We start from the raw sequence: 21,717 nt of genomic DNA on the forward strand, positions 1-21,717 counted from the left end.
CCGCGGGCTTTCCAGAGCATCCTCGGTGCGCACGCGCGCTGGCCACTTGTAGCGCGGCTTGCGCCGGGGCAGGAGCGTGAGGGGGCGCGCAGGCGCAGGAGCCAGGGGGCGCGCGTCGCAAAGTTACGCGCAGGCGCGGCCAGCCGGGCAGGCCGAACGGGCGTCGTTGTCCAGGTCCGCCATGGCGGAGGCGTCGAGGTGGCACCGAGGCGGTGAGGGGTGACCCTAAGGCGTGGTGGGGCTGGGCCGACTTGCAATTGCAAGGAGCGTGGAAGGAGCGGCGGAGCCCCGTGTGTGCTCACGGGAAAGCTAGGATTCCCAGCACGTTTAGCCCGCACAGCCTTCCCGTGAGGAGGGGTGGACACCGGTCCCTTTTCACAGATGGGAAAACTGACGCTTGGAGGCGATATGGCGCCGGGGCTCGAGTTGGAGGCTCCGGGCTGCACACAGGCCGTCGCTAGGCCCTCCTGCGATGCCCTTTCCTGATCTGGGGAGTCTTCCCTTATAAGACCCAGGCGGGGTCCTTCCTCCTCCAGCAGGATCCAGCCCTTCCCGAGCAGCAGTGTAGACGGTAGAGAAAACGACTAGGGACAAATGGGTGGGGTTTTTTTTTTTGTTTTTTTTTGTTTTTGTATTTTGCTTTTTTCACTTTCAGACAGGGCTTCTGAGGAAACGTAATACATAAAATTCATTAGTGTTGAGTCGTAAAGTGACCGCCCGCTCACCCTCCGTGAGAAATGTTAGTAATTATTCCTCCTAAAAGTGACAGTAAAAAAAATAAATAACCAGAAGCCCTTGGAGCTCTCCTTCACAGAGTGTTATCAGCTAAAAGTGGCCGTGTTTTCCCATCATCGTAATTTGTATACATTATAAACTGCGTAATAATGTAAGGAACCAGTTTGTTTTGTGTCTCGCAGGGACTCCGAAACCTAAGCTGCATTACAGAAAGGAAGTAGAAATTAGAACCACACTTCAGGAGTTGGCACTCTACTTTATTTTTTTAATAAACCTATGTATATGTAAGTATGCAGATGTAGATGAAGACACTGTTTGAACTAAGACGTTATGTGGAGGTGAAAAATAAAACACGCACTTTATGAACCATAGGCTCTCAGACTAAGACCTGTGCAATAAAATAGCGACCACATTTTAGACTTACCTCTAATTCATGTAGATGGTACTGTTTCCATTTCTTAAAGGGCAAAGCTTTGCTGAGGTCACAGATGTAATGAAAACCTTTCATAGACGACACTGAACTGTTCCTTTCAGTTTTCAGTTCTATCCTGAATATAATTGTACCCTTGACTTGGCAATGTTGACACGATTTCTGCTAGAGCCATGTGAATACATTTGCTCAGTTTCATAGGTCATTCTACACACGAGACCAAAGAAGTTAGTCCTGGTGTCTGCTTTGTTCTTTCTCTGGCCTATTGCACAGTTAGTAAAATATGCTGGTGTTGAGTCGCAGAAGGTATGTATGGATCAATGCAAATCTTTAAGGAGACTGGGAAAACATCTCAATCTGCATTTCTCCTTTCTGTGGGTCAAGAGCATTGACTGACTCAGTAGTAAAGAGCACCTCATCATTAGAGCACCCAGCAAATAGTAGGTATAAGCTCATTGGCCAGACTTCTCTCACGTTGATATGGCCTGCATACTGGCAATTATGTTATCAGCTAACTAGTTGGAGTAGGAGTGAGTTTGAGTAAGATCTTGATTAAAAAGACAATTCTAGATCTTATAAATTAAGACAACTTAGACTGGTTTTTAAATGCTTCTTACAGAACATTAAGGGAATGGAAAAATATAAAAATCAAAATCTCACTATTCAGAAACATTTTAAAAAATCTTTATAATTAGGAAGAACTGAAAGCAACTTAAATCTTTATCAACAGAGGATTTGTAAAAAAAAAAAAAAAAAACAAAAAAGACAGGATTTGTTTAACATTTTGGTATTTACAATGAAATAATATGGAACATTATAAAGTATGGCATAGGCTTATATGCTATAGAATAATGTTGAAGATAGATATTGGTAAAAACTAAAAGGCTTCTAGCAAAAAAAAAAAAAAAAGACCTAAATAGGTCTAAATATGACTAAATAGTCATACTGAAGAAAGACCCTGGGGATCCCTAGGTGGCGCAGCGGTTTGGCACCTGCCTTTGGCCCAGGGCGCGATCCTGGAGACCTGGGATCGAATCCCATGTCAGGCTCCCGGTGCATGGAGCCTGCTTCTCCCTCTCCCTGTGTCTCTGCCTCTCTCTCTCTCTCTCTCTGTGACTATCATAAATTAAAAAAAAAAAAAAAAAGAAAGACCCTGCTATAAAACCTACCCACCTACCCTTGAAATAGAACAAATACTAGTTAATTTTTAAAATTATTATCATATGCCAAAACATGGTTTTAAATGTTCCATATGCATTACCTCACTTCTCAAAACTATGAGGGAGGAGATGTCATCCTTATGTTAGGATTCAAATCATTATCTGTTTGAATTTAGAGTCCATAGCTTTATTCACTACATTACATTGTCTACTCAAAATAGAGAAAAAGCTTGGAGAATAGTATGCATAATGTGATCTCATTTCTGTAAAAATAAATTTATTTTCTTTATAAATGTGTAGGCATATGGGAATATCTGAAGAATACATGCTAAACCTAAGTCTAGCAACTTCTTCCTGTTTTGTATATTTCTGTTTCCTTTTTTAATTACTTTTATAATTAGTCAAAAAATTTGAATTTTCGAAACAAAATGGGGAACAAAATTTAATTTTTAATCCTGATAAACAGTTTTTAAAAATAAATTTTTAAACAAAAATTCTTTTCTTTAGTGACTTTTGGGATGGTAAACCCACATATGTATTACTTAAACAAAGTTATGTCATCTTTATTTTTGGACACTTCTGTGCCTGGTGATGAAAGAACCAACTTTAAATCTATACGCAGCATAACTGATTTTTGGAAGGTAAGGTATCATGTGACTGAGAATGAAGTAGCTTTTGGTATTGCATAAACTAACTCTTGGCACACATAATAGGCACTGGAGACATTTGTTGAAGGAATGAATAAAAATGAATATCGTTCCTTTAAACTTTTAGAATCAGCCAATCAGTGTATATTGAGAACGTATGCTCTCATTGTAACAGAGTTCTTAGAATTTTAAAAATTATCCCTTTTTTAACATTATCATTGCATAATTTAAAAAATTATCCTTTTTAACATTATTATTTGGAAAATAGTAGACTTGCTTATGTGAGGTTAGGATATGTGTCACACTGTAATTGTATACAGTGAAAATTATTCTTAAAAAATCCTTAAGTGTGGGGCAGCCCCAGTGGCTCAGCGGTTTAGCGCCGCCTTCAGCCCAGGGCCTAATCCTGGAGACCTGGGATCGAGTCCCATGTCAGCCTCCCTGCATAGAGCCTGTTTCTCCCTCTGCCTGTGTCTCTGCCTCTTCTATCTCTCTGTCTCTCTGTCTCTCTCTCTGCCTGTCTCTCATGAGTAAATAAATAAAATCTTTAAAAAAAAAAAATCCTTAAGTGTGAATGCCTCACTGGCTTAGTTGGAAGGGCATGGAACTCTTGGTCTCCGGGCTATGGGTTCAAGCCTCACTTTGGGTGTAGAGATTAATAAAAAAGTAAAACTTTAAAAAAATCCTTAAATGGCCCATTAAGTGAAATGTATATAATTTTGGTATACAGCCCTGTACTGTGTGTATTACAGTAGTGTACAGTATACAATCAAGTATAATAATAAAGTACATATGCAAAATATAACTTTATAGTGTTTTTAATTATGTGAGAGTATAACTCCTTCAGCTTTGGAATAGATTTGTTTTTTCCATTACATTTAACTTAGCAAGATGCTCACATTATTAGGAAAGAACAATTAAGAGAATGGAATTTTCAGGTACCAACTCACAAACATTAGGACATATAAGGAAGAGATAGGAAGGTTTTCCAGAGTTGATTACAATTCAGTTGCGTTTTCAAGGATGCATACCAGGAGGGCGTTTTAGGTTATGTGCTATAAGTAATTCTACACATGGAGCTATGTTTGGCATTATAGGAATATAGAAAATGAGGTTTAAAAAAACAGGCCAAACTATGAATTGAACAGAGGTCAAATTATGAATGCCATGCTGGGAATCTGAAACTTAGGAAGGAGGCAGGGTCCTTCTTTAGTGTTAGAGGGGAAGTTCGAGATGAGAAGCAGATGATTAGAGGTCATTTGTATAGGCCAGATGAAATAGAAAAGAACAAGGAGATCTTCCCCAAGACTAGGAATAGAGTTCACCCTGCTTTTTTTCATCGTGCTGTCTTGAAGTATGCATGGCCAATGACAAGACAAATGCAGGAGAGAAAAAACAGAATCCTGGGTTTAGGATCTCTTACAAGGGCAAAGCCAGGAAGGAGTAGCAGTCATCACCACTGGAGCTGGTGGGAAAGGAGAACAGACAACTTTGAGGGGAAGTCATGATTTGTGGCCATGACACCATGAGTGTGTGACTATGGGTTTATATACTCATGTATTGGGGACAGTTTTCAATATACCCTCAAACAGAGAAGAAGGGTTGTGAAATTAAATGAATTAATATTTGTAATTTTAAAAATCCTTAAATGGCAATGCTAGAGCAATGCATAGTACACAGAGCTTAGTGAATGTTAACCATCTTCATTATCATCATTGAATTCATTTCCTTTAATACTAGTGGTGACTTGGTCAGTAGTTTTCATACTCCTGAAAATCACTGATTTTCATGGTCTTAAGATAACATTTTGAATGTAGATTCTCTTATACAATTGACATGAAAATATTTTTCCTATAACATTTATCTTTCTATATGAAGTTTATGGAAGGACCCCTTTTGGAAGGTCTGTACTGGGACTCATGGTACACTAACAAGACGTTGTATGATTTAAAGAACAGCAGTCGCATCTACTATGAGAACATACTTTTAGGAGTCCCCAGAGTTCGTCAACTAAAAGTCCGCAACAACACATGCAAAGTCTATTCATCTTTTCAGTCTTTGATGAATGAATGTTATGATAAATATACTTCTAAAAGTGAAGACATGGATGAATTTGGCCTTAAACAGGAAACTGAGTAAGTAATGTAACTTTTTCTAACATCTTACCATTGTATGTTTTTTAAAAAATTAGGAAAATATATATTTTTTCCAAATAATACCAACAATGGTCTGACAGGTAAGGAGACTATTTTAATAATAGTATCAAAGGAAGGAGCGGTGTTTAGAAAAGTAAGAGTGAATGTGTTATTTTGATTACCAAAGGATATTAAGAGTATTTTTTCTAACAGAGTGTGAAGTGCTAAGTCATTTTGGACATAAGGTAAAGCATCCATTTTTGCTTTTACAATACTCAATCAGTTTTTCTGTCTCTGACCAGACTCCCTCAAACACATCCCAAAAGTGTCTTGGGACCCCTAGGGAGTATCTTAGGTGTGCCCTGCTGCTTTCCTCCTTCCTCACTCTGGCTCACTTCAGTGATATCTTGTGTTACTGCCAATATGGAAGAGGAGCAGTTATGCTCTGAAGGCATTGCATTTGATGATGTCTTCTAAAGATATTACAGCAGTGTTCTCCAAATTGGCTGAGGCTAATGCTGATGTACACTCATGTCTATACTGAAAACATAAAACCCAAAACCACTGACATTGCCTCCCCTTAATACAGAAGATTCTGGTATCATTGCTTTTATGATCCTATGAAAATCATAGGGAGAGGGAACAAATTTTTTAATGTAATATTTATCAAAATGATACAATTTTCTAGAAGCAGCTTCTTTGAGCTCTTCTAGTTATTTCTTCTGGTGTACTTCCTATTTCTAAATGATGTGCTTATCCTGCTGTTACTTGATTTTACAGTTATATGTATCTGTTGTCTCCGTCATAAAAGGTGTCTGTCCTGTGTCCCTCCCTCTACACATAACTTCCCATTTCTCTTGGCCTGTAGTTAGATCTTAATTTTTGCTAATCATTAGTCAATGTTTATATTATAAATATGAGCAATGATTACATTGCTTTTCTTCAACAACCTCTTCTGTAGCCCCAAGATTAATCACTGCTTTGCAGTTTTTGTTGACTCATTTTTTCTTTGTGTTAAGTTTTTGGTTATACTTTAGAATAATAAAGTGCTTGTATAATTCTTAGAAATATAATAAACTCAAAAGCATGGTGACACATTATCTTAGATACTACAGTACTATATACTACTCTTTCAATGAAAAATTACAAAATAAATCAGTTATTCAATTGCACATCTTAAATTGGAATCTGAAAACTAATCTGTTAGGTATTCTATTATTCCAAAATCTCCACAAACAACTACAATTAATTTAAATATCAAAATTAGGGACACTTGGGTGGCTCAGCAGTAGACTGTCTGCCTTCGGCCCAAGGCATGATCCTTGGATCCTGGGATCGAGTTCCGCATCGGACTCCCCATAGGGAGCCCGCTTCTCCCTCTGCCTGTGTCTCTGCCTCTCTATCTCTTATGAATAAATAAATAAAATATTTAAAAATAAATAAATACCAAAATTAACACCACAGATTTGGAATTACAGTACTTGTTATTCCCTAACAACCAAAATAAGCATCAGTCTGGGCATGTTTGTCTATCTAAAATGTAACATTCACTAATTAAAAACATAAAAAATTGGAAGTAGGAGAGGATTGGTGTAACAAATGTTTTTGTTCCAGTTTAACAACCATGTGGAAAACACTCAAAAATACAATGGAATTTTCATTAAATCTGAGTATTTTTTCTTAGTGGTATCACTTTTCCCCCCTCCTGAAAACAAACACAGTACTATTAATATTAATAGAAAAATGAGTTTAAGCAGTGCAGTGCACCTTTGGGAAATCATTCAAATCCTGTTTGGGGAGACCGAACAAGGACTTAAATGAGGAGTCAAGACTTTATTTTTTGATATCCCATAATTAAAAGTAGAAAAGATGGGGCGCCTGGATGGCTCATTCAGTTGAGCATGGGACTCTTGATATCAGCTCAGGTCATGATCTCAGGGTTGGGGGATCAGACCAGCCTCCCGCTCCACACTAAGCATGGAGTCCACTTGGGATTCTCTCTCTCTCCCTCTTCCCCTCCCCACCTCACGTGTGCTTGCTCGTTCTTGATAAATAAATAAATAGATGGAAACAAAATTCAGTTATGCATATTTTACTTTGATTTATGAACTTTCATTAAAATACCTATTTAACGATCTAGACATTGTAGGAAAGCCCTTGTTTATTGACATTTATACATGGCATATGACCTGTAGAAGACAGACTACGAAGCTCCTCTTTTACTGTATGGAGACCAGTATTTCTGAATCATAGTGCTTGATATTCTTGTCCTACAAAAAGACTAAAGATCTCATAAGACAACAGAAACATGTATTAAAGAAAAAAAAAAACTCAGTCATGGTTTTCTAGATTATAAATTCCTTGAGGCAACAGATGGATTTTTTTAAAACCTTTTCTCATAGCATCTAGTCCAGTGTGTTGTCCACACTAAACACTAAAAAATGAAAACATACTAAATCCTTAACTCATTGTCTTGCTTCAAAACTACTATAATACTTATAAACTTAATACTGCTTTTTTTTTTTTTTAAGGTACCGTAAATTCTTAGAATACATCTCAGTCAGGCTTTCTCGTCTCTCCATTATTCTTTTTATACCTAACAGATGGAAGTATGCTGCTCCTACTAGTTCCTCCCCTTGGCACTGGGGATTTGTTGGTGTTTACCAAAATGGGGGATTTATTTTCACTTTATCAAAATCAAAATCTGAAACAAAAAACAAGTTCGTTGACCTTAAACTGAACAGCTGGATCACAAGAGGGACTAGAGTTATTTTTATTGATTTTTCATTATACAATGCTAACGTAAACCTGTTTTGCATTATCAGGTAAGTAACTCAAAACCTCTTTATTAGCCTCTTGAATTTAAAAAGCTTCCAAAGGGGTGGTTGGCTGGCTCAGTCACTGAAGCAGAGGACTTTTGATCTCAGGGTCATGAGTTTGGGCCCTACATTGGTGTGTAGCCTATTTCAAATACATGCATGCATATATAACATCCAGATACCTCATTAGGGTTTCCAGTTTGTGTGTGTACTGAGATTTAAATCATAAGCCCCAGGGGTGCCTGGGTGGCTCATTTGGTTAAGCATCTGACTCTTGATCTCATCTCAGGCTTTGATCTCACAGTCATGAGTCCAAGCACCATGTTGGGTTCCACACTGGGCCTGGAGCCTACTTAAAAAAAGAAATCATAAGCCTCAAATATAATGTAGTTATGCCAATAATGAAAACTATGGTAAAGCAACATCATATTCATTGTTTCACTGTTTTGAGATATATTCAAGAAAATGGAGAATTATAGTATGTTTTATATTAATGATATATAGTCCTATTGTCATTCTGCAGCTGTGCAGATCTAACATTTAGTCTTGATTTCTTCCTCTAGATCATTCAAATCTGTTGATGTCCTTTCAGAATGAGCTTCTTCATTAAGTTATTAATTTTTGTCTCAAGAATGAACAATATAAGTTCCAAACAATATACACCAATAGCCCATATCCTAGAAATGATTAGAGCCTGTGGTGATTTGCAAAAATGGCCCCCATTCTTCACATCTTTGCCATGTAACCTTGCAGTGCTCTGCCACCCAAGGCCAGGTACACTTACACCCAGCTCCTGATGCTGGGCTCAGCCTTGTGACTGGATGTGGTCAACAGAATGGGAACAGATGAGATACAAGCAGAAGTTTGAAATGAGTTTGTATTTTAAACCTGTTCCCTTGCATTTCTATCATTACATGAGAAGGACACACCCAGGTGATTTGGACCCAGGGAAGATGATAAGAGGTATTCCCTTATGAGGAAAAGGAGGAGGTGGTGGAGGAGAAAAAGGAGAAAGAGAAGGCAGGGGGAGAGAACCCTCTAAAGAGAAAAATTCTTTCCATTAGTCTGATGATCTTAGGTCATTTGCCTAACGTGGACCATGTTAATTGGCTTTAGGCCCATGTTCTAGAATCAAACACTGACAAAGGAAAGAGGATTACCATGATTGGATCTGTTTGATCCATGGATCCATTAATCCATGATTGGATCAGGTTGAATCAGCTTCCTCTGAGTGATCTGGGAATGAGTGGATACCTGATACAATCAGGGTTCTGTTAGAAAAGAGGAATGGGATAATGACCACTAGACAAGCAAACAGTAGTATCTACTGAAATCTCAGTGAGCCTTACATCTCTCCCATGAGTCTTACATTTTTACTCTGAATGGAATATGGAATTGGTGTCTACTCTGATAAGGGGATTTTGTTCAACAGGGACAGTGAAACACAACCATGGCCTTTAAAATCTGGAAAAATGAATAAAATGAATAAAACAAATCGATTGTCTTAAGTAGCCAATGGACATTATGTCATTTATAGTTTTTTTCTCTTCTTTCAGGGAATCAGAGTTTTTTTCTTTTTTTTAGTTTTTTAAAAGATTTTATTTTTATTTTTTAAATAAATTTATTAAATCAGAGCTTTTTTACCAACATTAATCACTTTTTCCAACAGTCCTGTTCAGAATAAAGTGAAGAATACAAATCATTTTTATGTTTTAAATATGAGGAAAAACATTGGGATAACTGGCTTAAAATCATGTGGAGAACTCCTTGTTACACTAGACTAAGTGCAGCTTTCCTGTCTCCGGGGTTTCTGCTTATTCTATGTTTCTGTCTTAAATGCTACTTTTTAGAAACCAGATTTTGAAACTTTAAACGGGTTGTATACCTAGTAAGTAGTTATATGGGAACACGTTACTTAAGACTTTATCCATTGATTTTCCTTTTGTAAACATGTCTGGCAAACTGAACTGAATGCTGTTCTTTTTTTCCCTTTCCACGAGTGTACAACTTCAGATCAAAATCTTGAATTCCTCTCACTGCACTCACTCACCATTCCACACCTACTACATGCAAAGCAAAAACAAACAGTTCTGTTTTCTCTTTAACTGGTTTTTGGGGTTTTTTGGCAGCACCTTCTTCCACTACCAGTATTTGCTAATATAGGAGTAACAGTCGGAATAATTACATTGTGATAGAGATACTGGGTTCCTTAAATTACTGCCAATTCTTAGTTATTTGAAGTTACAGAGAAGATTAGACATACAGTGAACAACTTCAAAACCTTTAAATTTAGTGTTGGAATTCATTTTTATCCTTGTATTTGCCTGTAGATCCTTGAATCCAACATCGTGTGCCTAAAGTAAACAAGAAACATTTGTTTTAGTAGAATATGTAATCTTGACCCTTAGAAGCAAGACATGTCTCTGATAATCTAAAGGGGGAGAGGGTATTTTCCTTTTCTGAAATATTCAAGAATTATGTATTCTGGGCGGGGTGGGGGAGGAGTACTGATTAATAACAGTAAGTAACAGTGGGCAGCCCAGTTGGCTCAGCCGTTTAGCGCCGCCTTAGGCCCAGGGCCTGATCCTGGAGACCTGGGATCCAGTCCCACGTCGGGCTCCCTGCATGGAGCCTGCTTCTCCCTCTGCCAGTGTCTCTGCCTCTTTCTCTGTTTCTCATTAATAAATAAAATCTTAAAAACAACAACAAAAAAAAAAACCAGTAAGTAACAGTATAGCATTTTCTTGAACATCATCTCATTCTCCTGTGGAGATAAAATAGTATTCCCTGTTATGACCAAGCAAGCTGAACACAGAGTAGAAAGAATGTCTGGCTAAAATCACATCTTACTTTTCTCAAGTACATTGGTCTTTGGCCACTGAATATTCAGAGTACAAAAGAAGCGGAGCCATTAAAAAGATAAGTGAGTGCACTAGAATTCCGTGTGTATTAAACAACATGATCCCAAGAGGACATATTTTGTACAAAATAACCGATTATTACAGTACACATCATCCCAGAAGTTTCACACTGAGCTAGGCACTGAAATCGAAATGCTTGAAATAAATGCACAGTCACCCTCACAACCTAATTTTACAGATTGGCGGCAGAATTCCCGGCAACCGGAGGAATAATTACTTCCTGGCAGTTTTATTCTGTGAAGCTCCTCAGATACGTTAGCTACTATGATTATATCATTGCTTCCTGTGAAATCACATTTTGTATTTTTCTTATTGTCTTCACAACACAAGAAGCCCAAAAAATAAGAGAATTTAAGTCTGCCTATTTCAAAAGTGTTTGGAACTGGCTAGAATTACTACTCTTGGTGGTAAGTATACATTCCTGTGTATGGTTGGAGGGAATCACATCTGAACTCTCCAGGGAGGGAGGTATAAAAAGCAGGATTTTCTGTTCATCTGGGACTTACTTTAAAAGCTGCAAGTATCGATCATAAAAAGAACTGTCACACCATTAGTATGCTTCCAAAACTAAGAAGTCTTATTTTTTTTTAAATATTTTATTTAAAAAAATAAATAAATAAAATAAAATAAAATATTTTATTTATTTACCCATGAGAGACACAGAGAGAGAGAGAGAGAGAGAGAGAGAGAGGCAGAGACACAGGCAGAGAGAGAAGCAGGCTCCATGCAGGGAACCCGATGCAGGACTTGATCCCAGGACCCCAGGATCACGCCCTGGGCCAAACTGAGCCACCCAGGGATCCCTAGAAGTCTTATTTCTTTTTTCCTTCCTGATTTGATCCTTGAAATAATCAGCATAAACTTAGAAGAACAGGTGATTGTATAGGTATTAGGATTTAATGTGTACAGGTCTCCCTCCCCTCAAAAAAAATGTGTTTCTTATAGCACCTCATGTTGAAAATTGTGGTTATTTTTGGACATGTGCTCTGCTATGTTGCCTTAATCCACTTTCCTCTTTACACTGAATTTTGAAAGAATATGCAAAATCAAGCCTAGAAAGAATACTGAGAGGAGGGGCAGGTGGTAGTGAGCAACAGAGGGTAGCTCCTAGGTACAGAGAACACCAGGACTGGGGAGACAGTCTCTGAAAGAAATTCCAGAAACTGCCAGTTCTCATCACTGGAACGTACTAAAATACAAAGAGGTCGGCAGATGGCAAGACATTAGTCTTAGGAACAATGAACAAACATTTCTGGCTTCTACGCTCCTATTGACACTTAGAGCCAATCCAGGATACAGGTTTTGTTTCTCAAAATGAGATTAAAAGTTTCTTGGCCAGCATGGGTGGCTCAGCGGTTTAGCGCCACCTTCAGCCCAGAGCGTGATCCCGGAGATCCAGGATCGAGTCCCACGTCAGGCTCCCTGCGTGGAGCCTGCTTCTCCCTCTGCCTGTGTCTCTGCCTCTCTCTTTCTCTGTGTCTCTCATGAATAAATAAATAAAATCTTTAAAAAAAAAAAGTTTCTCATAGTGAGGAAATGTTCCATCTACATCTCTGGTGTCCTCATTTAGCATTTTTTTTTTTTTTTAATTTTTATTTATTTATGATAGGCACACAGTGAGAGAGAGAGAGAGGCAGAGACATAGGCAGAGGGAGAAGCAGGCTCCATGCACCGGGAGCCTGACGTGGGATTCGATCCCGGATCTCCAGGATCACGCCCTGGGCCAAAGGCAGGCGCTAAACCGCTGCGCCACCCAGGGATCCCCTCATTTAGCATTTAACACACAACATGACATTGAATGTTTAACTATGATCATTTCAGGCCAAGGATGTTAAAGGAAGATTTTCATGACAGTTAGAAAGCTGTGATGCCTGACATACCCTGGTTCTGAAATCCTCTTCCAGAAGAATTGTCAAAGGGCTCTCAAAGGGCTTTTTTTTTTTTCCCCCACAGGAAAAATTCTTTTTAGTGTGGCAAGGTAGAAGATATTAAACTTTTAGGTATCATGTGTATGGACGTGTTGAACTACTACACAGTACACCTGAAACTAATATAACACTACCTGTCAACTACATTGGAATGAAAGACAAATAAAAATAGGCTTCTAAGAATCACATGGTTACATGAGGCAGAAATGCAGTCTTATCAGAATATTATATAAATTTGTGTTTCATGACTCAGGCAGATAGATTAGGTTGGTCAGGTGATCAGTATTTTTATACTTTTGTGATCCTGATGCTATCATAAACTTAAGTTGAGGTTTATTTCCATTCATGTAAAAGCCTTCACCTTAATTCTCCCTTCTTTTTTGTTAAACTTCTGGGGAACTTTTTCCTGTGTCTGTTCATAGGCTGCAGGAGATTTAGAAGTAGAAATTGTCTCTAATTTAACTTTTCTTATTTTTCCACTCAGTTGTGTTTTGTGACTGTTACCTTCAACATATACTGTAATGTACAAATTTTTCTCTTACTTGGAGACCTGTTAAAAAATACTGAAAAATATTCAGACTTCTATTTTCTTGCATATTGGCACACTTATTACAACAATGTAATTGCTATCACCATCTTTTTTGCATGGATAAAGGTATTTATAATTTATATTAAATACACCAGATATATTTTTTACTGTATTGGATAGCAAAACAGGAACTAAAGCTGCAAATTAGGGGGGGGGAAGGATTTTCTTAACTACAAAGTAATTTTAAAAGTAGCTTGGCCTTGCAATGATTGCGGGCAAATCCTCAAACACTCCTATCATTAAGTACTTCCTTTAATTTGAAGCAATTTTTTTCTGAAATTAATTTTACTCACTCTAAATAATTATATTATTCTTGTTTCAATTAACTTTGTTCTTTTTCAGATATTCAAATTTATAAGCTTTAATAAGACAATGTCTCAGCTGTCATCAACCTTGTCTCGCTGTCTCAAAGACATAGTAGGATTTGCCATCATGTTTTTTATAATATTCTTTGCTTATGCTCAGTTAGGATTTCTCGTTTTTGGATCACAAGTTGACGACTTTTCCACTTTTCAAAATGCCATGTAAGCTGCTAGTGTAAATGTAATTGTATTTACTAGCTTCTAAGAAAGAAAAATCATGGAAAGGCCTATAATAAGTAGTAACATATGTTTTAATAAATTTAGATTTGGCTTTTTATTTTCACTGATAGCAAAATACCTGGTCACACTCAAAGTAGTATTTAGCATTAAAAGATCCAAATGGATAGTACAGTCCATTTTTTAAATGTTAAGAGGTCAAGTTAGAAAAATAATTTTTCACTGGTAAAAATTTTATCAGATATAACAGAAATTGGCCTCTATGTCTCTATGATATTTATTGTCTGGAGAAAAGAAAGCTTAAATGTTTTTCTTTAAGGGCTCTACCTTCAGAATCCTTTTACTGATACTCACCTGATTGTTCTTTGCTGACCTGGCAAAGCTGTGTTTTGAAAATATTTTTATACACATAAAGCAATCAGCATGCAATGAACTTATACCACTTACCAGGTAGAATCCTTAGAAAGTATTCAGGCTTTTTTTTTTTTTTTAAGTGAATAATTTAAATAAATTTGCTCTCCTTTTTGGGTAAAGTAAGTTCTGTTTGTGTAAGAAAATTACAATAGTCTGAAATATCAATTCTCAAAATATGTTCTGTGTAACTTAGATCAAGATTGGGGGGAAGTGGCTTCATATTTAAATAAGTTTTTCAAATTTGGCATCACTCTTTTGAAAATTTGCAGTGCATATTAACATACAGCCTTGAGGAAAACTGCAAGAAACTTCTTTAGGTTAGAAAAAATTACTTGTCGATTCCCTTTTACTTGGTTTTGGGAGAACTTTGGTCTAAAGAAACGTTTTAGGTTGCTCTCTCTTCACCATCCACATGGAAATCCTTGAAGTGCCAGTTCTAAGAAATACCATAATAATTTCTGGAATCCTTTATTAATCAGTGGACTAGGAACCAAGGGGATATAGCTCTACTCTCCAATTCTGCCACCAGCTATTCAACTTTTCTAGACCATTATTTCTTTTTTTTTTTTTTAAGATTTTATTTATTTATTCATGAGAGACAGAGAGAGAGAGGCAGAGACACAGGCAGAGGGTGAAGCAGGCTCCATGCAGGGAGCCCGACGTGGGACTCGATACCAGGACCATGGGATCATGCCCTGAGCCGAAGGCAGATGCTCAACCACCCATCAACCTGGGTGTCCCTAGACCATTATTTCTTTATCTGCAAATGAAGAGACTGAACTAAATTAATCCCAAAGATCCTTTCCAATGTCAAACAGCCTATAATCTGCGAAGTTTAATTAGCTTTCTCATGAGTGAATTATGTTTGCAGTTCCTACTTCTTGGTCCTTTCCTAGGATCTTATTTCAAGCATTACTTAATAATAAAATGTAGTAGTATTGGACATTGAATATAAATGCAGTAATTTAAAGAACCTGGAGGGATGCCTGGGTGGCTCAGCGGTTGAGTGTCTGCCTCCGGCTCAGGTCATGATCCCAGGGGATCTAGTCACGCATTGGTTCTCCCTCTGCCTGTGTTTCTGCCTCTTTCTGGGTCTCTCATGAATAAATAAATAAAATCTTTTTTAAAAATTAAAAAATAAAATAAAGAACCTGGAAATTGGTCTTACTTGATATAGTGAGGAAGAAAGGAAGTATAAGGCGCAGAATAAATAGGTAGACAACTTTAGATTGCATTAATGAAGGGACTTCTGCTTTTGGTAATAATGTGCTAGGTTATTCAGATCAACCTCCATTCAGACAATTTAAAAAGCTAGATGAGGGGCACCTGGATGGCTCCATTAGTTAAGTGTCTGCCTTTAGCTCAGATCATGATCCCAGGGTCCTGGAATCAAGCCCCAAGTTGGGCTCCCTGCTCAGTGGGGAGACTGCTTCTCCCTCTCCTTCTGTCGTTCCCCCTGCTTGTGCTCTCTAGCTAGCTCTCTCTCTCTCAAATAAATAAATAAAATAGTAAAAAATAAAATAAAAATAAAAAGCTAGACAAAATCAGATAACATTGAAGAACTAACCAAAAAAATAGATAGTGGATCAGAACCAAAGAGCAAGAACCCAGAGAACTAAGCTCAGCATCCAAGGCTTCTCTTGCCCCAAAGGCTTTTCTTTAAGTTGATAAGAATTTCTTTTATTGTGTTAAAATATATATGCCACCCAGGCATCCCTCCAGGTTCTTTAAATTACTGCATTTATATTCAATGTCCAATACTACTACATTTTATTATTAAGTAATGCTTGAAATAAGATCCTAGGAAAGGACCAAGAAGTAGGAACTGCAAACATAATTCACTCATGAGAAAGCTAATTAAACTTCGCAGATTATAGGCTGTTTGACATTGGAAAGGATCTTTGGGATTAATTTAGTTCAGTCTCTTCATTTGCAGATAAATATTTTATATTTTTAGTCTCAAATAGTCAATATTCAGTCTCTTCATTTGCACTTAACCATTTCTAAGTGTACAATTCAGTGATATTAAGCACATTCATATTGTGCCACCATCACCACAATCCATCTCCAGAACTCTTTTCCTTTTGTAAAACTGAAACTATGCCTATTAATCAAGAATTCTCCATGTCCCCTTCCCCAGTAACCACCATTCTACCTTGTGTGTGTGTGTGTGTGTGTCCCTCTTATTAACTCTAGGTTCTTAGTGGGATCATACAGTATCTGTCTTTTCATGACTGATTTACTTCACTTAGCATGTCTCCAGGATTCATCAGTGCTGAGCAATATGTCAGAATTTCCTCCCTTTTTAAAGCTGAATAATATCCCATTCTATATATAAATCTCATTTTGATTATCCATTAATCTGTTAATAGCCACGTGGACTTCTTCCAAGTCTTAGCTTTTGTGAATAATGCTTCTATGAACATGGGCATACAAATCTCTTCGAGACTCTGCTTTCAATTCTTTTCGGTGTACACCCAGAGGTGGAATTGCTGAATCCCATGGAAATTCTATTCTAAATTTTTTTGAGGAACCACCATACTGTTTTCTACAGTGGCCGCATCATTTACATACCTACCAATGGTACACCAGGGTTTCAATTTCCCTACATCCTCATCAACACTTGTTATTTTCTGGGCTGCTTTTTTTTTTTTTTTTTAATAGTAGACATCCTAATGGGTGTGAGGTGATATCTCATTGTGGTTGTGATTTGCATTTCCCTGATGGTTGGTGATATGGAGCATCTTTTCATGTCCTTAGGATATGTTGGTCTCTTGATGGTGTCCCAGAGGCTCTGTTCATTTTTCTTCAATCTTCTTCCTTTCTGTTTCCCAGGCTTGATAATATCAATCATCCTATCTTTAGGTTCACTGATTTTTTTTTCTTCTGCCTACTCAAATATCCCTCTGACTCCCTCTAATGAACTTTGATGTCAATTATTGTATTTTTCAGCTCTACAATTTCCTCTTGGTTTCTTTTGGTTTTCTATATCTTTATAGATATTTCCATTTTGTTCATAAACCATTTTCTTGACTTCCTCCATGTCTTAGAGTTCTTTGAGCATCTCTAAGATGGCTGTTTTAAAGTCTTTGTCTAGTAGGCTTGCCATCTGGTTTTTCTCAGGGATAGTTTTTGTTGGTTTATTTTTTTCCTTCGATGGGTTCATAGTTCCCAGCTTCTTTGTATGTCCTGTCTTTTCTAGTTGTTGAAAACTGGACATTTGAATGCAGAATGTGGTAACCCTGGAAATAAGATTCTTGCCCTTCACCAGGTTTCCTGTTTTTATTATTATTATTATTATTATTATTATTATTATATACTGTCTTCATACCGAGGATTAGCCTAAAGTGTAAAAGTTCTTTTGTAAACAAATTTTATTCATTTATTTGACAGAGAGCATGCATGCACACAAGCAGGGGGAGTGGCAGGCAGAGGGAGAGGGAGAAGCAGGGATCCCGACACAGAGCTCGATCTCAGGACCCTGGCATCATGATGTGAGCCGAAGACAGAAATTTAACTAACTGAGCTACCCAAGTGCCCCATGTAAAGGTCTTCTTAGGTCTTTTCTGAGCCTGCATGTTTCTTGGAGATGCATGGTGACTTTCTAATTTCCTCTATATATGCAGTTGCTTTTGATGTCTTTAATGTCTGGCTCCTTTTCTTTAAAAAAGGAAAAATGAAGGAGGAGGGGAGGGCACCAGCCATTTAATCCCAAGGACATTTCTTCAGCAAGAGGGAGAGGGACATGCAACAGACAGGGGAATATGCCCACCTCTGTCTGCACCCCTACGATCAGAAGGAGCTATCAGCAATCAGAACACAGACCCTTAATGTTTGGAGAACAGTGTCCTGATTGCCCACCCTCACTCCCAGAGGTTGCATGCAAGCTGCCCCAGGGATACATGCATGGCTGTCTGCCATGGGCTCGGGGGTGGGAGATAGGTAGTTTTTGCCAACCTGAAACCTGAAATAGACCAAAGTTGTCTAAGCCATCCCCTGACCATTGCTAGCCTTAACGAGGCTCCAGAGCTCCAAAACAGTTACACCAAATTCTGCCTATGTCATTGTTGTCTAGGTGGGGACTTACATTAGTAAGTCCTAATGTTTCTTACTCCACCACCTTCCTCAAACCCTCCACCATGAAGGCATTTTTGATGATCCAGAGAAATAGTCAAGAAACTGTGCTCCTCTGAGGTGGGCACTTGATGGGATGAGCAGTGGGTGTTATTCTATATGTTGGCAAACTGAACACCAATAAAAAACAAATTTATAAAAAAAAAAAAAAGGAAAGAAAGAAAAGAAAAGAAAAGAAAAGAAAAGAAAAGAAACGAAACTGAGCTCCTGGCCACCTCTCCCAGAAAGGAAACAGAAGGCAAAGTCCAGAGCTTGCCTGGGGGGTGTCAAGGAGAGGGCTTATCTGAGAACTTCTCCACACATCAGGCAAGGAAACTGAAGTGCTAGTGCCTCAAGTTAAAGGTGAACCAATCCCTCATAATTACCCAGTATCCAGGGAATTTCATGTCTTAAAGTTGGATTAAGATGGTCCTGGGCTAGAAGGTCTGTGTGCATCTGCAGAAACAAACAAAAAACCTCTCTGGAGAAAGGTTTATTCATTCTAAGTCTCAAATTACTTCTACAAGCAATTTTTCAAATATAACTTACTATTGATAGTCAAAACCAACCTGGTACAGAAGGGGTAAGAAATCATAAGCAAGAATTAGCAGATAACAAACAACAGACTCAAAGACTTCTGATACTGGAATAACCATGCAATACTTCCTATATTTAGAGAAATAAAACATAAGTCAGAAAATATCGTTATAGAACAGGACAGTATAAAAATTACATATTTGAAAAAGTATCAAAAACAATTCTAAAACTGAAAATTGTAGTAACTGAGATTTAAAACCTAGTTGACATGGGGCACCTGGGTGGCCCAGTCAATTGAGCTTTGGACTCTTTATCTTGGCTGGGGTCTTGATCTCAGGGTTGTGGATTTGAGGCCCACAGTGGGCTCCATGCTGCACATGGACCCTACTTAAAAATAAAAAATAAACAAAAAAAAAACCCTAGTTGGTTTGACAGCAGGTTTGACAGCAAGTAAGAGATTAAGATAATGAATAAAGTAAAAAATAGGTCAGCAAAGAATTACTGAAAATGTGGCGTAGAGATACATCAGGTGGGAGAAGGTATGAGATAGACTGGAACAAGAAGGCCTAACATGTTTAACTTGAGTTACAGAAGACAGATAGTGGACTAGGCAATATTTGGAGAATGCTGAGAAATAGCTAAGTATCCAGGCATGTGAAGTCGTATTAACCATAATGATATATTATTATGGAATAATCTGTTAGCTGGAAGTTTTCTCAGTAAAAGAGAACTATAGAAAGTTACCAAGGGTAAAAATAGTATTTTCATTCAACATAACCCTGTATGCAAAGCAGTCATGGTGTTCCTTTTAGCTTAGGGTGGGAGGGTGGGAGGAGATAAACTCCAATTAGGAGGAGAAAAATGACAATTACATTGTTTGAAGTCTCCTGATTATAACCATTCAGCAAATTGGTTAGGGTTTTGTTATTCACATTACTTACACAGCAGGGGTATCTGGATATTTTCCTGATACAGAAGGGCTGAATGGGAGCTGTAGTTAATGAGCTAATTTCTGGAGAAGAGAAATGATGCCTCCTTAACGTTTCTCCTATAAATACACCTCAAAGATTACAGATCAAGCTTGATCTCCTATACCAGAGAGGAAAAAATATTTGTTAAGAGACTTTGTTCTTCTTCCAGGTCAGCTTATCTTTTTCTATCTTGTATAGAAGAACATTATGAAACAGTATTAAAAGCTGAATAAATGGAGTACCTAGGTGGTTCAGTCAGTTAAGTGGCCAACTCTTGGTTTCAGCTCATGTCATGATCTCAGGGTCGTGATCTCAGAGTCATGAGATCGAGCCCAGTGTCAGGCTCCGGGCTCAGCCTGTAGTGTGCTTAAGACGCTCCCTCTCTCTTTGCCCCTCCCCCCTGCTCTCTCTTGCTCTAAAATAAATAAATCTTTAAAAAAAGAAAAGAAGGAAAGGCTGAATAAACACTTTAAGTATGATTTAATTGTGTCTTAGGTACCCAGGATGAAACTCCAGGTAACTCTTGAGTCCAAGTAGCCAATTTCTTTAAATACATTTTCTTCCTTCATTGGTTTTTTGTCTTATTCAAATTCAATTAATTAACATATGATGTATTATTAGTTTCAGAGGTAGAATTCAATGAATCATCAGCCTTATATAACACCCAGTGCTCATCACATCAAATGCCCTCCTTAATGCACATCACCCAGTTACCCCATCCCTCCACTCCCTCCCCTCCAGCGACCCTCACTTTGTTTCCTATGATTAAGAGTCTCTTCTGGTTTGTCTCCCTCTCTGGTTTTGTCTTATTTTTTTTTCTCTCTTCCCCTATGATCCTCTGTTTTGTTTCTTAAATTCCACATATGAGTGAGATCATAATTGTCTTTCTCTGACATTTCACTTAGCATAAGGCCTCTAGTTCCATCCACATCATTGCAAATGACAAGATTTCATTTTTTTGATCGCTAAGTAGTATTCCATTGTATTTATATTCCACATCTTCTTTATCTATTCATCTGTGGATGGACATCCAGGCTCTTTTCATAGTTTCTTCCTTCATTGTTTACAGCTATATGCTCCCTTTACATGCTGGGCAAAAGCAACCAGGAATAAGAAGACTTCCTCCTTTTGACTGACAAACCAATCAAGCAAAGTATCTACATACTACTAAAAAATTCCATCCCAGGCTTCCCCATAAAATAAAGAACTCATTTTAAGCATCTAATAGCAGTAACAATGGCATCAAAATATATCAAACATATATTCAAATAAGGCAAAAGTATCAAATGTGGTTATTCCTTTTTTCAAAATGTGGTTATTCCTAATTAGCTTATGAATTTTTAAAACTTTTCTTTAGTACTTTCTAAAATTTCTCCCATGAACATGCATTATTATTATAATTAGAAAAACCGGACTGCTTTTTCCTCTTTTAATTGTCCAATATTAGAGTCCTGGCTATACATATGAAACATAAAATAGATGTTATCCATTCCAGAAAATATGAGTAATAAAGAAGCATGTTACTGTTACAAAGCAAGAGTAACAGAGATTATTTTCCTATGTACTGTTCACATAATACAAAGAAAAAGAATTTAGTTTCATCTAATTATTAGTAATTTTTAAGTTATTAATTTAAAATGATCAACTCAGGAACCTGGGTTTTAAAAATGGAAACGACAAATCTTTTTCTAACTTAATAACCTACTGACCCAATGACCTCCTTTGGAATATAGGTTAAATCTGGTATCATTTCCTTTGGAATTTAGTTTAAATCTGATT

At 37.5% G+C, this 21,717-nt stretch overlaps 1 protein-coding gene across 9 annotated transcripts in view; it reads left to right on the top strand.

Annotated features, from left to right (window-relative positions):
- Positions 1–83: 83 nt before the first annotated feature.
- The window catches only part of PKD2L2 (polycystin 2 like 2, transient receptor potential cation channel), a 34,159-nt gene continuing 12,525 nt past the window's right edge, over positions 84–21,717 (top strand). For 2 of the 9 annotated variants that reach the window (XR_003129922.3, XR_003129923.3), the window contains exons 1-8: positions 159–212; positions 918–1,019; positions 2,833–2,966; positions 4,851–5,107; positions 7,639–7,932; positions 11,026–11,254; positions 13,260–13,430; positions 13,707–13,888. Coding sequence is in view for 6 of the 9 variants with exons in the window: in XM_025432712.3 (XP_025288497.1) it covers positions 182–212; positions 918–1,019; positions 2,833–2,966; positions 4,851–5,107; positions 7,639–7,932; positions 11,026–11,254; positions 13,260–13,430; positions 13,707–13,888 (1,400 nt within the window). In the remaining 3 variants the exon portion in view is untranslated. Of the gene's footprint in view, positions 213–917; positions 1,020–2,832; positions 2,967–4,850; positions 5,108–7,638; positions 7,933–11,025; positions 11,255–13,259; positions 13,431–13,706; positions 13,889–21,717 lie in introns of all 9 variants that reach the window. The other 7 variants (XR_003129921.3, XM_025432713.3, XM_025432712.3 and 4 more) reach the window with 6 other exon arrangements.

This window comes from Canis lupus, chromosome 11 (assembly GCF_003254725.2).
Source record: "Canis lupus dingo isolate Sandy chromosome 11, ASM325472v2, whole genome shotgun sequence".
NCBI lineage: Eukaryota > Metazoa > Chordata > Mammalia > Carnivora > Canidae > Canis > Canis lupus.